The 21,205-nt window shown below is 32.2% G+C and overlaps 1 protein-coding gene across 3 annotated transcripts in view; it reads right to left on the reverse strand.

The window, feature by feature from the left end:
* LOC140445872 (testisin-like) overlaps positions 1-21,205 on the reverse strand; it is a 169,969-nt gene that overhangs the window by 129,891 nt on the left and 18,873 nt on the right. For all 3 annotated transcript variants that reach the window (XM_072538277.1, XM_072538275.1, XM_072538276.1), the window contains exon 2: positions 8,561-8,780. In XM_072538277.1, the coding sequence (XP_072394378.1) occupies positions 8,561-8,770 (210 nt within the window). In that variant the 5' untranslated portion in view covers positions 8,771-8,780. The remainder of the gene's footprint in view (positions 1-8,560; positions 8,781-21,205) is intronic.

Below are 21,205 nucleotides of genomic sequence, written 5' to 3' on the forward strand. Positions count from 1 at the left end.
CAACCGTTTCCATCTCTCTCTGTTGTCCCATTCTTCATCGTTTAGGTCTCTCTTACTCATGGCGTCGTCTACTTCGTGCCTCCAGGATTTTCGGGGTCGTCCTCTTTTCTTCCTTTCTATGGGGCTCCATTCGGTTATTCTCTTAATCCATCTGCTGTCGCTGGTTTTTCTTACATGGCCATACCACTTTAGTCCTTTTTGTTCTATATATGTTAATGTCTGTTTCTATTGATGTTCTTTGCTTTATTTTGTCATTACTTCTCCTATCCATTCTTGTTACTCTGCAGCATCTTCACAGGCATTCCATCTCTGTTGCTACTATCTTACTGCTCTTTTTTTGTTTATGATCCAATTTTCAGCCCCAGATGTCATAATACTTCGCACTAATGTTTTATAAATCTGTGTTTTTGTCTTCATATTTAGGTGTCTATCCCACCATACTGAGTTAAGTTGTCGGATTGCTGTTCGTGTTTGTCCTAATCTTTGTGTAATTTTTTCCTCTGTTGTTGCCTTTTTCGTGATTATAAACCCCAAGTATTTGAATTTATCCTTTCCTTTGGTTGTTACGTTGTCATCAATCTGTAGATCTTCTATGTCTTCTTCACTTGTAGATAGGTACTCTGTTTTCGCGAGATTAATATCTAGGCCAGCCTTGGTATATTCTTCTTGTAGTTTCTTCATCATGTAGCTGAGGTCGTCTTGGTCTTGTGCGATCACTGCTTGATCGTCTGCAAAGCTTAGCGTATATAGGTATTCTTCCGTACCAGTACGGTTGTTGTTCAAAAATAATGTTGCTCCTAATATTATGAGACGCAACCGATTTGAGTTACTTCTGAAAATGTGGCACTTCTCTCTAAGTGCAAACACTTATAGACCAAATCATAAGCAACTATTAAAAAATATTTACACCAGGGAAAACATTTTGCATAGATGAAAACATGGTACATGGTACATGGTACATGGTTTCAGGGACGTTTACTTTTCAAGCATTATAATCCACAAAAGTGCCATAAATATGGCATTATTATATTTAAATTATGTACTCAGAATAGTTATACGTGGAACCTAAGTGTATATCCAGGCCAAGAGAAGTATGGTGAATTAGCAGCATCTGCCAGGGTAGTGCTAAAATTGTCGCGAGGACCTTTAGGGTCTGATGGAATTTGTGTAACTGATAACTGGTATACAAGCCTTCAATTAGCGCACATCCTTTTGAATAACAATTCCCATTGTCTCGGAACTTTGCAAAATAATCGCAAGGGTAATCCAGCCTACGCAAAAAATAAAGAACTTAAAAACGGTGAAGTAATTGCCAAAAAAAAATGTAAGAGGAATATGTGTCCTCAAGTGGCATGAGAAAAAAGAGGTTTAGGTTTTATCCACCTGCCATAACGCTGAAATGGTCCAACTTCAACGTCGGGGAAATAATATTCAAAAACCGAAAGCGCTAATTGCGGTAAAAGCTCCATTGATTTATCCGATCAGATGTCGAGTTAAGCTACGGTTTGTTAGAACAGTGCGCAGCGCACAGCATACACGTACAGCAGAATCTGTTGTACTCGACTCACGGCAGTTTTGGTTGAGTCGGTTTGTTAAATTAATTCGCATAAATATTCTGTCGCTCTAAAAACAAGTTTAGAAATTAGTTTCACGTTTATTCTCGCAAAGGTTGTACGTTTAAAAAATTAATTCTCGCAAACTTAACGCAATAATTTTATTACTCTTCGAAGAGGAGAAAGAAGATGATAACGTTAAATCTAAATAAAAGAAATAAAAATGTAGACGAAATTTTTTCATGTTTTAATACAGAAGGTGCTTTTAAATTAACAGTCAAAGAAAGATTGTTTCAAAACGAGGAAAAACTTCGAGAATAGATTAGACTTTCCAGGGATATATTTGGAACTATCTGGAACTATCTTACAATTTGTACTAGATCCACTAGTCTTTCATCTTCCTCGGGAGAAAATTTAGTAGATATCACCTAATTATTACAATAATAATTACTATATAAAAATACAATTATAATTTCGGTATAGATGTGTACGCTGTGAGCTCAGCTGAACGTTTGCGTCCAAATCAAATCGCAGTTGATTCCAGCGCACACCGTCGACGTACACGGCTATCGCTCTGCAGTGCGCGCAGCTCAGCAGAAGCTAACAAATCGTTATCATAGAAAACCATTACTTTGATTTTGACGAACGTGCACGGCGTTCGACTGACTGTGAGTTATGCGTCGCTCACTGTTCTAACAAACCATAGCTTTACAGTATGGCGCTGCGACGAACTGTCCGTTGGTACCAAAAAACTACTATAGAAATTTTATTAGGTATAATAATAGGTATAATAGGTATAATATAATAATAATAATTAGGTTTAGTTCAATTGTTAATGGCCATTTCATCTACAAGGAGGCCCAACACACCAACATATCTATAAATGATTTTCGATATGCAGTTATTGAAGAATTGTTAAAATTTGAAGGCGGCCAGTTTTATGAACGTTTACGTCGTACAAAAGTAAACCTCGCTGCTCACGTATTTACAAAATTAGACTGTAAAGCACGGGAAAATAGACGGTACTGCAAGGGATGTTACAAGAGAAAACAAGATAAACTGATAGTTAAAAATAAAGTGAAGAAAGTAATAACGTACTGTGCCCAGTGCAAAAATAGTCCTAGGTTTTGTCTGGAATGTTTCAATTTATTTCACAAAACTCATTATTTTTTTTTGAAATAAATGTATTTCTATTGTTTATTTATTTAATACATTTTTTTATCAATTGTAGGTGTTCATATTTCTATACTTAACTAGCGGACCCGACAGACTTCGTTCTGTCAAATAGATTTGAAATGTGGCAGTTTATTTATTTAGTTCTCCTGAACGGAACCGTCACCTTGATGATAGGGCGGTGTGTGACGGTCACCTTGGGTGACCTAAGTATCTTCGCTTCCACGAACTTTGGTCACCCTTTTGGACCCTCAACTGTTTTTGTTCGTAAAGTATGTATCGAAGGATTGTGTTCTTAAAGAAGATTTTTGGGCAGGATTTCTATAACTGGACAAACTCGAGGTATTGATTATTTGAACACAATAGTAAATTTTTTAACGAGCATAGCATTGATTTGAAAAAGGTTTTTTCTGTTTGTACTGATGGTTGCCCATCAATGTTGGGGCGAAATATAGGGTTTTTGCAATTGTTGAAACAACACTTGGGAAATGATAATTTATTGAGTTTTGTATCATTCATCAAGAAAGCTTAGCTGCTAAATTTGATGAAAATTTTAGCTGTTTTATGAAAACACTTGTAAAGATTGTGAATGTCATAAGGTCAATTGAACTAAACCACAGAGAGTTTCAAGAATTTTTGAAAGAACTTATGTCGCAATATAGGGACATTCTTTACCACACAGAAGTGAGATGGCTGAGTAAGGGTAAAGTTTTCGAACGTTTCTTCAATATTCGACATGAGATGACTCTGTTTTTGGCTACAAAGAATAAAGAGTTTCCTGATATTCATAATTTTAGTTGGTGGCTTAAAGTAGCGTTTCTCACTGATACAATGAGCATTATTAATGAAACATTGACCAAATTGCAAGGAGACTACAATAACATTGTAACGAAAATAATGAGTATTGTGGTTTTACTGAAGCAGAAGCTAAATATGTATATTGAAGAATTGTCAAATTAGATTATTAGAATCAGATTATTCCAGCTTTCCTTGCGTTAAAGCACTGTTTGGTGAAAATTAAGATGAAAGTCAATAGATTTCTGACCGACTGAAGCTGTTAGCAGACCTTAAGGATGAAATGTCTGTGAGGTTTAGTGACTTCAGGAAGTTCCAAGAACCATTTCGCTGTGTGGAAAATCCATGGGCAATAACAACAGCAAATGTAACTCATCTCTCCATTTTTGGATACGAAGCTAGGGATTTGAAAAATGAGTTAAATGATCTTAAGAATGATACAGAGCTCAAAAGTATTTTTGAAGAAAAAAAAAAGGAAAAAGCTATTAGTTTTGGGAAGCAGTTGAAAATGGCAATTTCCTAACTTAATTGACTGTGCTCAGAAAATTTTGTGTATTTTTGCATCTAAATATGTCTCTGAATCTCAGTAAGCTGAAGTTCATAAAAAACAAGTACAGATCTAGGCTAACTAGTAAGAACGTTGAAAACATTTTGAGAATTTAAGTTTCTTATATATAATTGTTATATTCTTAACATAGATGCCATTCTAGAGAGCTGTGAAAAATTTCGCCGGTCGACTTCAAAGAATTAACAAATTCAGGACTTGAAATTCCTGGAGTCAAGTAAAAGATATTTTCGTACTTTTTACATGCAAAACAGTCCATATAATTTATAATTATATTGTTTTTACGTAACTTGTAATAAACTTATGTTAGAGTCATATCGTTTTTAAGTTATTTCATACCACCACTTGTACTTGCGGCCCTGAGGAAAATTTCATTCAAACTATTAGGCTCTCAAAGAAATCCTAGTGAGGATCCTTGATCTAGAGTATGCCGTGTAGTGTGAAAAGAATTAAGAAAAAACGAAAAAGAAGACAATACAAACAGGAATTAACATCGACACAAAGAAATGATCTAGATTTAAAGAACCGAATACCCTATTTGGTTTTAAACAAAATCAATCACAAACAAGTAAAAATATCCATAACAAAGGTAAATAGAGATAGTAACAAAAGAATTGTGGTTAAATTGACATGCAACAGCTACAGAATGAGTTAGAAAGTATGATATAAAAAATAATTCACAAAAATCAGTTAACACAATATTAATAAATGATAAAAATAATTAGTTGAGAAAATATCAAAATATTTATACAGGCAATAAGATAAAAATCCGTACCTAAAAATTCTCAGGGGTGGCCATACTCTAGAATAAACAAGAAATATCCTCATTTGTCACCTCGGGAGAACAATTAAGGGTCTAACCACCTTCTGTTGTCTCCGGGTGCTCTGTAGAGGGCTTCGAATATACTGTCGAGAGCTCCTCTACTTAAGTCCATTTTCGGGTTATGAACTTGGAAAATATTTATATCTTCGGTGTCTTGCCTTGAAAAAGGCAAGATATTTCTTACACAACAAATTCCTCGCCGAAAATGGTATATCAGGTTGTGGTCTTTCGATGGCTTGTCTTGAGAAAGACAAGATATTTTCTTACATGACAAAGGATTGTCGAAATAAAAACACCAAGTTAAAGTTGAAAATAACTCTCAGCCACAGAGTATGGAAAATAGAACAGGAGCAGAGCCCCGAGAGCACTAAGCTCTCGGAGAGCCCGTGAGGGACTGACTTGGCTGACCTGAAAATCGCCAATATTTATATGTGCTGTTCGAGCGATAAATAGGGATTTCCAGGTCAAGAGCCAATGGGAAAATTCGAGGCGGGGCGATGCGCATCGAAATGCGTACTAGTCCACAGACTATGGCATTCGATGACATCCCCCCTCATCTGGAGACTCTGCGGCTGGGAAAAATATTTATATTTTTTATATATTTATATATTTAATTAAAAAATACACATGTGAAAATACACAAGAAAATATGCATAAAAATACAAGTAAAATGTTCAAAAAGAAATTCACACAACACTGCACTACTTACAGGGGGAGATCGGTGGTGATGACGGCATCTCAAGCTCCTACAGGTCCATCCTCGGTCGGCGTGCCAACTCCTCCAACGGGTTCGTCTTCTTCTCGGTCGTCCAGATCCCATCTGCCATATACAACGGGATTTCGTAGGGTACCAGTGTGCCGAAGCCTACGTGGTCGTCCAACCACTTTCGGTAGGGGGCGATGACTTGGTCTACTCCGGGACTTCCATCGGCATCTGGGGCTTCTAACTTTAAATAGGCCTGGCTCGTCAAAGGTGTCTGCACGTCAAAGGCATCAGGTCTGCAGAAGGCCTCGATGTCGGAGTGTTAGAGTATTGCTTTCTAACACTACGCGGTTCTCCCTATTCTTCTCTTGACTTCAGCCCATGTTGAAGTCAATGGTGTGTTGCCTTCTGTGAATTCGAGCTGGGTCGTATGTTCGGATTTTAACCACGTTGTCGGGCGCCATGTCACCTCGGGGGAAATCTCCGGGTGCTCTGTAGAGGGCTTCGAATATCGCAGTCGGAAGCTCCTCTACCCAAGTCCATTTACTGGGTATGGACTTGTAAATATTTATCTTCTGATGGCTTGTCTTGAAAAAGACAAGATATTTCTTACATGACAAAGGTGACTTACATGACCAAGTCGAAATAAAGCATCAGGTCGTGGTCTTCTGAAGGCTTGTCTTGAAAAAGACAAGATATTTCTTACATGACAAAAATATAGGTCGAAATAAAACATCAGATTGTAGTTGAATAATATCTCAGCCACAGAGTATAATTGGAACAGCAGGAAGTAGCGCCCCAAGAGCACTAAGCACTCGGAGAGCCCGTGAGGGACTGACCTGGCTGACCTGAAAATCGCCAATATTTATATGTGCTGTTCGAGCGATAAATAGGGATTTCCAGGTCAAGAGCCAATGGGAAAATTCGAGGCGGAGCGATGCGCATCGAAATGCGTACTAGTCCACAGACTATGGCATTCGATGACACATTAGTATTACATTTTTGAGAATGGTTAAATCAACATGTTTCATCTCCGTTAGCTACTACAAACGCAAGTTTTTGTAAGAACAAAAGTTGGGTGTCTCATCAAAACATTTTTGTACTGTGCCCCTTTTTACGTATATATTATGGTTTTTTAAGTTATTTTGAAAAAAAAAAAGAATTTTTTTTAGAAATTTTTAAAATAGACAATTCACTTTAATATCACTTTTTTCAAAAATAAAGTATTTTAAAACAGTCAAGCTCCTGCATTTAATAAAGAATATTAGAATAAAAACGATTAATTTTTATTCTTGGGGATATTAGGTTAATTGTACTGCCCTGTTTTCCTTAAAATATTTGAGTCCGTCATTTACGAGCTGTAACCTACTCAGCTTACATGCAAATGACTTTTTGTAGTACTTATTTTAAAGGTCTGTTTATGGGCTATAAAAAACTTTTATATTATTACCCCCGAACAACCAACCATTTTTTACAATTTAACTTTAAATACATTGATCGAAATATTCGAAAAAAAAAATATCTTCTTTCACCGACCATATCCCACTGTGTATTGTATCTAGAATATCTTTTAAAGATATATTTCATTCTTCTTTATAAGCTTTATTTTGTTTTGCAAGCTTTTTTAATTAAAGCATCTTTTAAAAAACCGTTAAAAAACGAGTTTTTTTTTAATGAAAATTCGCTATTTTCAATCATAAATAGCTCAAACTGTATTGAATTTCTAAAAAACTGTATGGAACAAAAGTTGCATAGAATTTAATCCTCCATCGATTCCCTTGATTATTTTGTGCAAAAAAGGTGGAACCACCCATGGGGCGGAAGCACACATCGGCATTATATAACTTTTGCTATTTGAGCACTTTCCCATTAACGCACTTGAATGCCCGATAAAATTGAGAGGTGAATAATCCGAGTGACTGGATTATTTAGGCAGTGTGGGTGGCCAGTTCTATCCCTCCGGAATGCCTAGCATCTATTTTTGGCCATTTTGTATCTTTTTTTATGTTAGGACGTGATCTGTATATTTATCAGTTTCTGCTTTCCTTAAAAATATGTTGTCTTAATATGTAATTAAATTCTTTTGGAAAAGTCTATTTAGCATTTTCCAATATCTGACTTCTCGTCGTGCTTACTGTACATCCCTATTAAATTCAATATATTTTACCTTCCGCTCACGCGTATACTTATTTTTAAAACTTTTTTGCCAATCTTATGTAACATATTCTTCCTGAAATAGTTTTAAATACTATTATTACATGTTTAAATGCTTAGTTGCTATAACTCTTAGAGCGTTACTCAATCTCATTTGCATTTTCTACATTTTTTTACCTAATGATCTAGTGATCTCTCTTCATTTATTCCTTTTATGGTCTTTGATCCCTGTAATATTTTGCTTCGACTTTTATTTATTTTTAATAAAATAAAATAAAATAAAATAAAATAAAATAAAATAAAATAAAATAAAATAAAAATAAAATAAAATAAAATAAAATAAACAAACACAATAAAATATAATAGAATAAAACAAAATAAATTAAATTAAATTAATGTTTTAAACAAAAAAAATTAAGATTTTTTAAATTTCAAAGAACTAAAAGTGCCGTTTTTTTAAATCTTTTCTCTTTTTCAGCCTTTTCTCTTTATTTTATAATCATGTAGCTTTTCGCTGAGAGATTATTAAAGTAGTTGTTTTTTAAATGTTTCTTTATTATTTATTGCTACCTGTTTTTTCACTTTATATTATGTTGGCCCTTCGTTAAATTTTCCTTTAAGTTTTCATTTCCAGTAATTGCAAAACTTGGCAATACCGATTTTATAAACTTAAATCAAAAAGTTTTAGAAATTGAAAATAAGCGGCAAAAACAATGATAAACAGAATAAGCAACAACGTTGGACAATTAAATAATGCCTCAATAAACGTAGAAGGAAAAAAGATAAATACTTACCGGTTGGTTAAATTTTCCCACGAAAGATGCATTTACACTAAATACTATCCACGGATTATTATCGTATAGCAGTTTCGCTGATCCGTATACTCTTCCTTGTTGATCTGTATGGTACCCAAAGATATGAGGGCAGGGAATTTTAGGTAGCCTTTGGCTCAGTATCATTGGCATCCAAGTTAGTAGAAAAGCAAGCCCATATTTGTGCTTCATCTTTAATGATCTGAAAGTGAAATAATTATTATATAAAAAAATATGTCTAGGTGTTAAAAGAAACAGGAAAAAATATAAGATTCCACCAAAGACTGATACCTCTACAGTTTTCACAATTTTTACGATTGTGTTAGTTAAACAAATATATAAATTGTGTAGTTTATCAGGTTTAAGGTATTTTGGATTTCAATCTAGATTGATTTATCAGATATAGCATTCTCAAGTGTAGAAAAAGCCTTCATGTAATAACAATTTCATGTTGTTGTTACTCATGTTGCTTATCTAGTATTTAACATTATGATCACTTCATAAATTCTAGCATGACAAATTCCATATATAGTTTGCTCTTCTAAATCATCTTTGATATATCGTCTAGAATCATACTAGATAGTGTCATAGTGTTGCACTCATTCTTGTGCGGCAACGTCTTTCTATATAGGCGGAATTTTTTTTTCTATTCATATGTTTTATTATTTTGAATAATAAAACCTAATTGAAAATGACCTAAAAAACAAAATAACTTTCGAGATTGAAGGACAATAATTTGAGAATTGTCGTTTTGATAACAAAATGCCTCACAATGCACACTCTAAAAGATCTTTTACGTATGCCCCTCGAAAAGGTGATATAAAACAACGTATAAACCAAAATATGTATAAAGTGAAGGTTTGTTTAACAAACATCATTTAATTTTTTATAATTGTTTTTTATAATAAATTAAGAACAACTGAATTTAGTTGGCTAATTTCGGTTTTGACATATTATGTATTTAAAGTTCATTTAAATATAAAGTGGCGTTTAACACACTTCACGTCTATTTACTTTTTTCGTTTCACTTAAACTCAAAAAAATATGATGTAATTATAAGAAAAATAGTAAAAGCAGTTTTATTTTCCTATACAAACAGTTATATATACTGATCTTTACTACATACCATCAAATATTAACTTTATTAGATGTACCTATATGAAGTGTTTTAAAAAATGTGATTATTACTCAAAAGTAAAATATTTTTATTTTTGACAGACTTATGTATGATTAACATTAAAAATAATTTTAAAATGTTCAACACTGTTCATCTACAATAAAAAAAAACTATACATTTTCTTTAAAATACATTTAAAAATTTAGGTTTGTGCATTATTTCAATACATTTTAATAAATATAACTTAATTGAAACAAGTCAACCTAAATTTTAAAATCCACTGAGTATGCTAAAAAATGTTAAAATCTAATTGAATAGGTATACTAAATTCATAAAATTTCATTTCTGACATCCTCGTCTTATCCTTGTTTTATTATTGGTACTATGTCATCACCAACACCAGCGTTAAAATCACCCATAATCATGATACTATAACTAACAAGATAAGTCAACGCGCATGTTCTTGCATCTCTCTCGCACACCTGTGACGTAAGCCCGAGACAACTTTAATGATGCCAAGTTAAATGCTCTATCTGTTGCTATTATGTGTGCTTTAAAACATAGTGAATGAGATTTTTATTTATTCATTGATATAGACTTTGAAGACTTTGTGTATTATATTGTTATATAAATTTTGTGGTGAAAACATTTAGTTTACTGTGTTAATATCACCTAATTTATTTATCGTACGCAACTTCCTCTCGACTGTCGGTAGCTACTTTATAAAGAAGACTAAATATTTGGTTGCCATAATGTGTTGTGCAGTGGTGGGTTGTTTAAACAATTATAATAAAAAAAGTCAAACTTCTTCGAAGTGTCGTTTTTTTGTGTTTCCTAGAGACATACAAATGCGTAAAGTATTGGTCTTCAAGTGGTTTCAGTGCGACAAATTTAATGTAGAAACCGCGAGAATATGATCTAAACATTTTACAGAAGATAACTATTGTTTAAAAGAAAAACTATTGAGATTGCCTGACAAACAATGGAATATTAGTACTAATAGTATAATTAATTATGAAATTGTCACTGAAGAGATCTTTTCCTCGCTTAACCTTCCTAGTGGTGATACAGAAATTAACCCTGAAGATTTAATTGACAGTCATCAAGATTATATAAAAGACCTGGAATGGGATCGATTAAAAAATATAGCGGGTTTTATTGCATTTAAGTTACAAAAAAAGAAATACTTAGATATATTCCGGATGCTAACGATAAATCGTTTACTTGGGTAAACCACATTTCCGAGGGTGGTTTACTGAAACCAACACTGGAATTTGTAACTAAATGTAGTTAACTGGAATATATTTTTCGTAATTATAATGGCAACATATTAAATTATTTAAAAAAACCTAATAGAAGCTACAAAATATATAAATGTTAGCGAAGATGCAAAAATTACTTTTTTATATGTAAAATGTATTTTAAAATACTAATTCTAAATAAAAATATTAAAGATAATAACAATATCCGCAAGAAAAAAATCACAAAGATTGTAAAATAAATGTCTAAATGATTTTCATAAAGTCTGAAGTATGACCTGCTTTTCCTTATATTTCAAATTCTTTACATTTTACCGGTCTTTTATATTTAATTTATGTTTTGTAGCAATATCTATTTTGTTTGTAATACACACAAACAAATCAAAGATTCATATATTTCTTTAATTAATTTTACAAATTACTTATTAATTTTCAAACCACGTTTTCAGAGAAAGTAACTAGTTATGACTTCTTAGTGCAAGATATGGCATCGAGATATACGTACCGTTAACAGTTTAAGTTTCAAAGTTGTTCATTACAGTAATGAAACAATGTTGCCATATACCTAATGCATCGTAAAAATAAGACACACACAAGTTCCCTGGCTTTGTCTCGCTATGACGTCATTCGCAAAGTCGATTAAAATTAGAATGGCAAGTGAGCATATCTTGTTTGTTATAGTATCATGACCCATAATAAACATAATATATTCATTATGTTGAATTTCTCTTAATGTTATTTTGAGGTGTTTATAGAAGTTTTTCTTGTATTGAGATCTCTGTTGTTCTCAGGTCCATAAATTGATGTCAAATTTAAGGCCTTGGCATCTAGTTTAATTTTCATGTGAACTAGTCGTTCTGAAATATATTTACAGTGTTCTACTTGGTTTGTTTCTGTTGTGCTAATAGGGTGACTCCTTCTTTAGCTTTGATTTCGTTCTTATCATTCTCGACAAAAAAATCTTAGGGTAAAAAGAATGTCCAAATAACAAACACAAGAGGACCAACAGCAACAAATAGAAAAGAAATCTTCGAAAATTTTTACAAATAATTGTATAGAAATAACCAAGAAAGAAGCCAAAAATCCCTTATCATTAACCAAAAATTAGAGAAAATTCCCAAAAATTACTCTGTAAAGTGAAAAACAACAAAACTTTGTTGACATAGAATCAAGGTGTGTTTGAATTGGTAAAAATACCGTGCCATGATGTTATTTTAGCCCCCCATGGCCTGATCAGAAGCTGGGGCGAAATACAAAATTAAACAGGAAAGACCAACAAATTTCTCTTAACTGTTTTCCACTAAGGTGTCAACAATTTTGATGATCATAAACGAAAAAATTTATTAAAATTGTTTTCTCTCCTTTGCACTACACGAAATATGTAAAAGTAGTTTACCAATCTAAACACAGAGACTGTTAAACCGTGCTTCTACGACATCTTCTTCTTAGGGTGCTTGTCCGTTCCGAACGTTGGCTATCATGACTTTGTTGGTTGTTGGACAGTATATGTCCTACAACAGATTAAAGCAAAAATTAAAAGTATTTTGGTTTCAAAAACTAGTTTACGGATTTTAATATCAGATGAAGAGAGAAGATTTATTTTCACGTTCAGAGCGACTGTGAATATCCGTCTCTGAAGAGCCCTTTTAGGGTGAAATACGTATAAGCGGATACACAGACGCACTGTACGTGAAATCAAATCTTAACTGTCCTTTTCCTTTTTCTTAAATATATTAAAGAGATAGCAAGCTTTTGCTAGAAGGTTTAAACGTTTACATATATATATAAATAAATATATAATTTTGTTTTATGTTCTGCAATCCAAGCTGTTTCATGACATGACAATCACTTATAACTATTTTCCGGAAAAAGTTGTTTATCTAATAGATACTGTTCTAAAGTAAAACGGTACAGGAAGTTTATTCTCAATCAGCGATGCGTCTGAATTTACTTAGAAAAGTTAAACCTTACCCATAGAGTTAAAATCTATAATACGCGTAACTTTCCAATAGGCGTTATTGTCCTATCTACAATCTCTTTTTGTAATAAATAGTGACCATCTTAATAAAATTTGTTTGAAATCTAGGCAAAATATTCTGCCATATTCATAATATATCATAATAATGTTGTTTTTAAGTGAATACTACTTATCGCTCGGTATGATATTTTAACGGGCATGGAATCCTATTTAGCGTGATTCGAAAAATCGAGACGGGTGTAGTAACCTTGCGGTATACCGTAATATACATACATCCATATACACTTACAATATATTTTTTTATAACAACTCGAGAACGACTTGTCCAATTTTGATTTTAAGATATTTGTACGAATTAAAATAAAATAAATTAAATAAAAATAAATCAAATTAAATAAAGTTAGACAAATTAAATAAGGCTATAAAAAACATAATAAAATATACAGAAACTATAAATAATTATAAAAAATCATAAATAGTTAAAAAAATAATAAAAATTAAATAAAATAAATAAAATTACATAAAATTAAATAAAATTAAATAAAATTAAATACAATAAAATAAAATAAATTATTATTAAATAAAATAAATTTAAATGAATAAAAATTAAATAAAATAAATTTAAATGAATAAAAATTAAATAAAATTAAATAAAATTGAATAAAATTAAATAAAATAAATAAAATTAAATAAAATAAATAAAATCAAATTAATTTAAATAAAATTAAATAAAATTAAATAAAATTAAATAAAATTCAATAAAATTAAATAAAATTAATTAAAGTAAACAAAAGTATATTTTAAAAATTTTATAGTTGTTTATGGATACGTATTTACAAATGAAAAGTTTTTAATGATAATCAAATAATATACCCTTTCATTATTTATAATTATTTTTAGAATATAATGGTAATCAAAAAAATAAAATAATTTTATGTTATACAGTGTGACCCATTTAGATTGGAAACACTCCTATAAAATTTGAAGTTGTTAACCGATTTTAACCAAATGTTTTTTTAATGTCATGTAATAAAAGTTCTATTGCGGGACAAAATATGAAATATTTAGTTAAATTTTCAGGGCATTCTACGATACTTCTTCTTCGTCGAAAATGGAGAAATTGTATTAGCGATTTTTTTATTAAAAAAATTTCTACGCCACTGGATTTAGAGTGGCTTCAAATAGCTATGACAAAAATTTCATTAAAATATATTTATTAATAACAAACTTATGACAACATAAAATTTTAAAACTCACTAAGAAAAAAACACTCTGTATTAACGTTAAAAAAACACTCTGTATTAACAGAAACATGGAAACATAATTTTAGTTTAAATCCTAGTTGCGTCTACCAATCGACCATCTAATTGGATACATTTGTCGTAGCGTTTATGAATATTTCTAATTACATTTCTTAGTTGTTGGGGAGTAATTTCTGCACGTCCCTGTCGAATTCTTGCACGAAGTTCGTTTACGTCTCTTGCACGGGTTTGGTAAACTTTTTGTTTGATAACTCTCCAGAGAAAGAAGTCTAAAATTGTGAGATATGGAGATCTGGGTGGCCAATCTATCAACGGACTACCCCGGCCTATCCAACGGTTCGGAAAATTTTCATTTAGCCATTGCTTCACGGTTCTGGCGTTTCGGAATGCATCAGTTTTCACGTCGTTGCGTCTGTCAAACAAACCGCGTTAAAAAGCGTTTATTATCTTTAATAATTAATTTATTATTAATTTAGTTATATTCTATACACATACAACATTGTTTTGGCTTAAAGGACTTGACTCCAAGTCATATCAAGTTAAAAAAAAACTAAAACATAGTGTTTTATCCTCTTTGATTATATTCTCTTTCACAGACAAAGTAGAGATTTCACAGACAACAACAACCTGTCAATTTGTCGGTGTACATTGGTATACACACACGTGTTATTTTTCTTGGATTTTCTGTTACCTTATCTACTCAGTTTTCCTTTGTCAACTTGATAAACGAAACAAATTCTCCAGTTTATTTTTGATTGATTGTTTTATATCATGCTTTGTGCAAAGTATTTTAATACCTGTGATTGTTTGGGATGAATGCACGATGGCATATAAAAAATCTTTGGAGGCTTTAGGTAGAACCTTATAAGATCTACGGAGCAATCATAACCCATTTGGTGGTGCAATGATTTTATTAGCAGGAGATTTTCATCGAACATTGCCAGTGATGCCACGATCAACGCCAGCTGATGAACTCAATGCATGTTTAAAGTCCTCCAATTTGTGGAAACATGTCAAGGTATTACACTTAAGCAAGAATATGCGTGTCGAGTCGCAAAATAACTAATCTGGAGACATATTCTCTAAACAATTCATTGACATTGGTAATGTCAAATTTTCTATAGACACCTTGACTGGTTGCATTAACTTTCGTCAAAGTTTTTGTCAGTTAACTCGATCAAAAGACGAACTTATTCAAAAGGTGTTTACAGATGTTGCTTAAAATTACAGAAACCATGATTGGTTTAGCTAACGGGCTATATTGGCTATAAAAAACATAGATGTAAATAAATTAAATTTCAAAATTCAAGAACAAATTACAGGCGAATTGAGTATATATAAATCAGTTGATTCGGCTACTAACCAAGATGATGTCGTCAACTATCCGCCAGAATTTTTAAACTCGCTGGATCTTGCAACGGCATACGGTTAGCTATAAAAAAATATTGAACAACATGATAGAAGCAACTATACTGAAAAAGAAATATAAAGGAGAAGACGTTTTGATACAACGCATCCCAATGATTTCGACTGATGTACCATTTGAATTTAAACGACTACAGTTTTCAGTGCGGCTTGCTTTTGTTATGACCATAATTAAGTCCGAGGGGCAATCATTAGGTGTTTGTGTTATTAATCTAGAAAACCCATGTTTCACACATGGTCAATTATATGTTGCCTGTTCCCGTGTTAAAAAACGGTGATGGTTTTTAGTGGGTCCAAAAGGGTGGCCAAAGTTCGTGGAAGCGAAGATACTTAGGTCACCCGAGCTGACCCTTACACACCGCCCTATCATCATGGTGACGGTTCTGTTCAGGAGAATTAAAGAAATAAACTGCCACATTCCAAACCTATTTGACAGAACGAAGTCTGTCGGGTCCGCTAGTTATATATAAAAAAGACTTAGAGTAAATAGACAAAATATACAGAGTATAGTAGGAAATTTTTAGAACTTTAAATAAATCTTCTAGATAATATTCTCGTATATAGAATATTGATTTTAAATTCTGACAATTTCGTGATACTTCTTGGATATGTTTTTCTAGGTACCTACCAGGTAGGATTAAATAATTCTGTATTCTTAATAAGAAGTTTAAATGGAAATAATAGAAATAGGTTTTGACAAGGAGATTCTGATTATAAACTAAAGCCATTTTTAAAAAGTCCACCAAACAATCCAACTTCTATAATGAATTTCACGTTAGAAGCAGATATGAAACATAATTTTTGATGTATGGAAGAGAAGGTTCAGGTATTATTTCATTTAGTGAAAGTAGCTGTAAGGTTGAAAAGATCCAACCGTTCTAATCTATAGCAACATTCTACGAATATAACCTGTCGAGAGATCAAAATTAAGACAATTATAACGATGAATTGCTAAATGAAGACATTACTGAACTTTTTCAAGTTGAAGATATTTGAGCTAACCATATATAATATTTTAGTGTTATGGAAAAACCTGAAAAAAGTCATTAAACATGTATTATTTTTTTATTCGTTATTAAATTTTTCGAAATAAATTTTACATTTATCTTAGAGATAAGTAACCGCAACATAATATGACGTAAAAATACGGGTACATTTTGTTTTATAAATAAATGTCTATCCTTCAGATAACTATCTGCTAGGTAGGACAATATTTATCTGGAGGTGAAAAGACCGGTCTTTTCATGTAGTAAGTTTATTATTTTAAAAATTTAAATACTAATTCTTTTGAAAATTTTGTTGATCCTAAAAATTGGTTGAGAATTTGGTGATCGGTAAAAAATCCAAAATACGAAACACAAGCTTTTCCAACAAATAAATTTCCAAACTAAAATTACGCTAATTTTATACGTAGCTCGATTTTATAAAAGGACTTTACGGAAAAATTTCAGCGACCCTCCAAAAGTGACTTATTTTTTATGAAAGTTGTACTTATTAGATTAAAATATTATTCTGTTGTCGTTTGTTAGTATTAAGTAAGTAAAATATTTTTGAATAAAAATCGTATATTTATATAATATTATATTATAAAACATTATTCGCGTTTTCAAACGACTATAGGTGGCAGCACTTGTTTTAAAAGATTGCAGGGATTTCCCATAATCCGAGAAAATAAGACGATCACAAAGATCACAAAGGCAATAGAAAAGACAAAAGAAACTACAATGTAGAAAAAAACAAAACAGGCAATTGCGCAAAATAAGAACATGAAAGTTTTGAAGAGGAGCGTACAAAAGGAGAAAATAGAAATTAACAAACTGAGAAACAGAGCTGGAGAAGAAACAATGAACAGAGATGAAATATTAGGAATAGTCGAAGAGTTCTACACAATTATATAGATAAAAAAAAAGATAACAATACGGAACCTCCAATTACACTAAAAACTGGGGTATTAAACCAAGGATCAGATTTAATGCCCGATATAACAAAATCAGAAATCAAAGAAGCCCTGAAGAAAATGAAAAATAATCGAACCCCGGGTGAAGATGCAATAGTATCAGAAGCACTAAAAATTGGAGAGGATATATTACTTTAAAAAGTTAAACAACTTTTCAATATCTGCCCTCACAGCGCCAATATTCCAACAGACTGGAACAACGCTACTATGATTCTATTACACAAAGCAGGAGACAAAGCAAATTTAGAGAATTACAGACCGATTAGCCTCCTCAGCCATATATATATATATATATATATATATATATATATATATATATATATATATATATATATATATATATATATATATATAAGTTGTTTACGCGAATACTAGTTAAGAGAATGGAAAGAAAATTAGAGACTTATCAACCAAGGGAACAGGCAGGATTCCGAAAAAGTTACGGAACAAATGACCATCTACAAAGTATAAAAACCCTAATAGAGAAAGCAGTGGAATACAATAAACCTCTAGTTCTAATATTTATTGATTTTCACAAAGCCTTTGACGCAGTTGAGCTAAGTAAAATATTACAGGCGCTTAAAGAATGCAGGCTAGATTATAGATATACTAAATTATTATACAAAATATACCTGCAGGCAACAACCACTGTCAGATTACATACTAACAGTAATCGCATAAAAATAGAACGGGGGGTTAGACAAGGAGACCCAATGTCACCTAAACTTTTTAATACGGTGCTAGAACATGCTTTTAAGAATTTAGATTTGATGACAAAGGGAATAAAAATAGATTGAGAATATCTAAACAACTTACGTTTCGCCGATGATATACTTATAATAGCTGAAGATATAGGTATGGCAAGAAGAGAGATGGTACAGGAACTCGTTGTGGCTACAGAAAATGTAGGTTTAAATATAAATACCTCGAAAACAAAAATCATGACCAATTTGGTACCCAACCAGAACATCAGTATTGGTGGGAAAGAAATAGAACTCGTAGATAGATATAAATACCTGGGACATGAAATTATGATTGGCAGGGATAACCAGACTCATGAACTGAAGAGAAGAATCGGCCTTAGGTGGGCAGCATTTGGAAAACTGAGAGAAACTTTTAAAAGTGAGCTGCCCACATGCCTAAAGAGAAAGGTATTTGATCAGTGCGTCCTCCCAGTCTTGACGTACGGAGCAGAAACACTTACTTTAACAAAAGCAGCAGCTACCAAACTGAGAGTCACGCAGAGAAGAATGGAACGGTCCATGTTAGGAATAACTCTGCGAGACAGAATAACCAACGAAAACATCAGGAGAAGAACCGGAGTGACTGACATCATCGAGAAGATAGCCAGACTAAAATGGAGATGGGCAGGACACATAGCCAGAATTAAAGATGGGCGATGGACAAAGAGGTTATTGGAATGGAGGCCAAGGGAAGACAAGAGAAACGTCGGTCGACCACCTATAAGATGGACTGACGATTTAAGAAGACTCAATAAAAACTGGATAAGAGCGGCGCAAGATAGACGGGGTTGGAAACATGAGGAAGAGGCCTATGTTCAGCAGTGGACTCTTGAGGCTGGATGATGAGAAAATTATGAGGTGATTATTCGGTAGAGTCGGTAAAGTACTATTAAATTGAATCTTAATGACAAATTTGCCTCATATATTGACTATGTAAACACTGTAGTTACCCTAACACATTTATTTGCTCTTTAATTTTTGATAAAAAGGTCAAAATGCCATCCCAGACCAAACAAACTAAATTATCGGACGAAAAGCGTTTTGAAATTATTTTTCACCATAAAAACGACAAATCTAGTCGCGAAATAGCATCCGCAGTAAACTGTAATCAATCCACAGTAATTAGAGTCATTAAGAAGTATGCTGAACAAGGAAAAATCGACGACAGACCGCGTAGTGACCGACCAAAGGAAATTTTTGTTCGGGATGACGCTGCGTTAAGAAGAAAAAGTCTGGCAGATAGAAGCCTTAATTTCACCCAATTGACGAAGCTGTGGTCTGAATTCTCAGGTGTAAGCGTGTGCACTTCCACTGTGAGAAAAAGGCTGCTTACATAGTTTTGGACAGGCACGGAAGAAACCACTGCTTTCAGAAAAGCAAAGATTGCACCGTTTGAAATGGGCCAAGGAACATCGAATCTGGACAGCAGATCAGTGGCAGAGTGTACTGTTTAGTGATTAATCCACTTCCAATAATAATATAATATAATGCTGGAAATGCCTACGTCGGAAGATTTCCTGGTGAAGAATTTTCTCCAAAATGTGTTCTTCCCACAATTAAACATCCAACCTTCGTTATGATATGGGGTTGCATGTACGCTCGAGGAGTTGCTCGCCTACACTTTGTCTCTGGGATGATAAATGCTATAAATACATTGAGGTACTACAGAATAAGATGCTGCGTCGTGGAAAAGACTTGTTTGGCGAAGAAAGATTTATTTTTCAGGATGATAATGCTCTTTGTCATAGAGCAAAATTGGTTAAAGCTAAAGAGTAATGAAAATGATAGTATGGACTAGCCAGCGCAATCACCGACCCTCAATCCCATCGAGAATTTGTGGCAAAGGATATCAAATATCATTTCCAAAAGCAAACCCACAAATAAAACGAAATTAATCGAATCTCTAATCCACGGTTGGCATCATGTATTTCCATGGAGGAACTGCAAAAATTAATAAAATCCATGCCCTAAAGATGTGAAATAGTTATTAAAAACAAGGGCTGACCAATTAAATATTAAAATTAGTTTAAATTACTTCAATGTGATGTACAATATCGTCTTGATGTAAATAGCCTAATTTTTGTAATATTGAATAAAAAATTTTCCGAACTACATTTTTTTTATTAATCAAAATTGTTGCTTAAGTGCTTGTTTGATGTAGATAGTAAATGGTTAAAAAATATTTAAGGTAAATGCCTTAAACTTCTATTTTCATGTATTTGGTAAGGTGATGCAGAACTTTTTAATACCACTGTATATATATATATATATATATATATATATATATATATATATATATATATATTGTTATGATGTGTTTTTTGTTTGAATGATGAGCAATGAGTATTTTTAATAATATAATATATAGGGTTTTTATCGCGGTTCTCAAAGAATTAGTTTGTAAGTACTTTTTTAAATTATCTTTATTATAACTATTATGAAACACACATATATATCTAACCTAGCCAATGTAAATTTAAAATAAACTATCTTTAAATTGATATTCTTATAAAACTAATTAAATTCTATAGACAATGTAAAATTTAAACAAACTATCTTCAGAATTGAAACTGTTATGACACTAACTAAATTATATTAACAAAATTTTGTACCTTTCTTTCACTGAATGCCTAAATGAACTGTTTTCCACTATATATATTCTAATCACCACTGAATGTCTTCGTACTTCGGTTATCCTTGTTTTTTTTTGAAATTACTTTTTCCAATTATCAGCTTCTACCAATTTAAGATATATTTTTCTTCACCAGCATTTATACACCACCAAGCAAACCAGCAAACAGCATTTATATTTATTCTTCTTTTCAATATACCAATATCCAATTATTATAAGTTGATTTATACTAATCTCCAATCATAATATAATTT

Source organism: Diabrotica undecimpunctata, chromosome 7 (genome assembly GCF_040954645.1).
Source record: "Diabrotica undecimpunctata isolate CICGRU chromosome 7, icDiaUnde3, whole genome shotgun sequence".
NCBI lineage: Eukaryota > Metazoa > Arthropoda > Insecta > Coleoptera > Chrysomelidae > Diabrotica > Diabrotica undecimpunctata.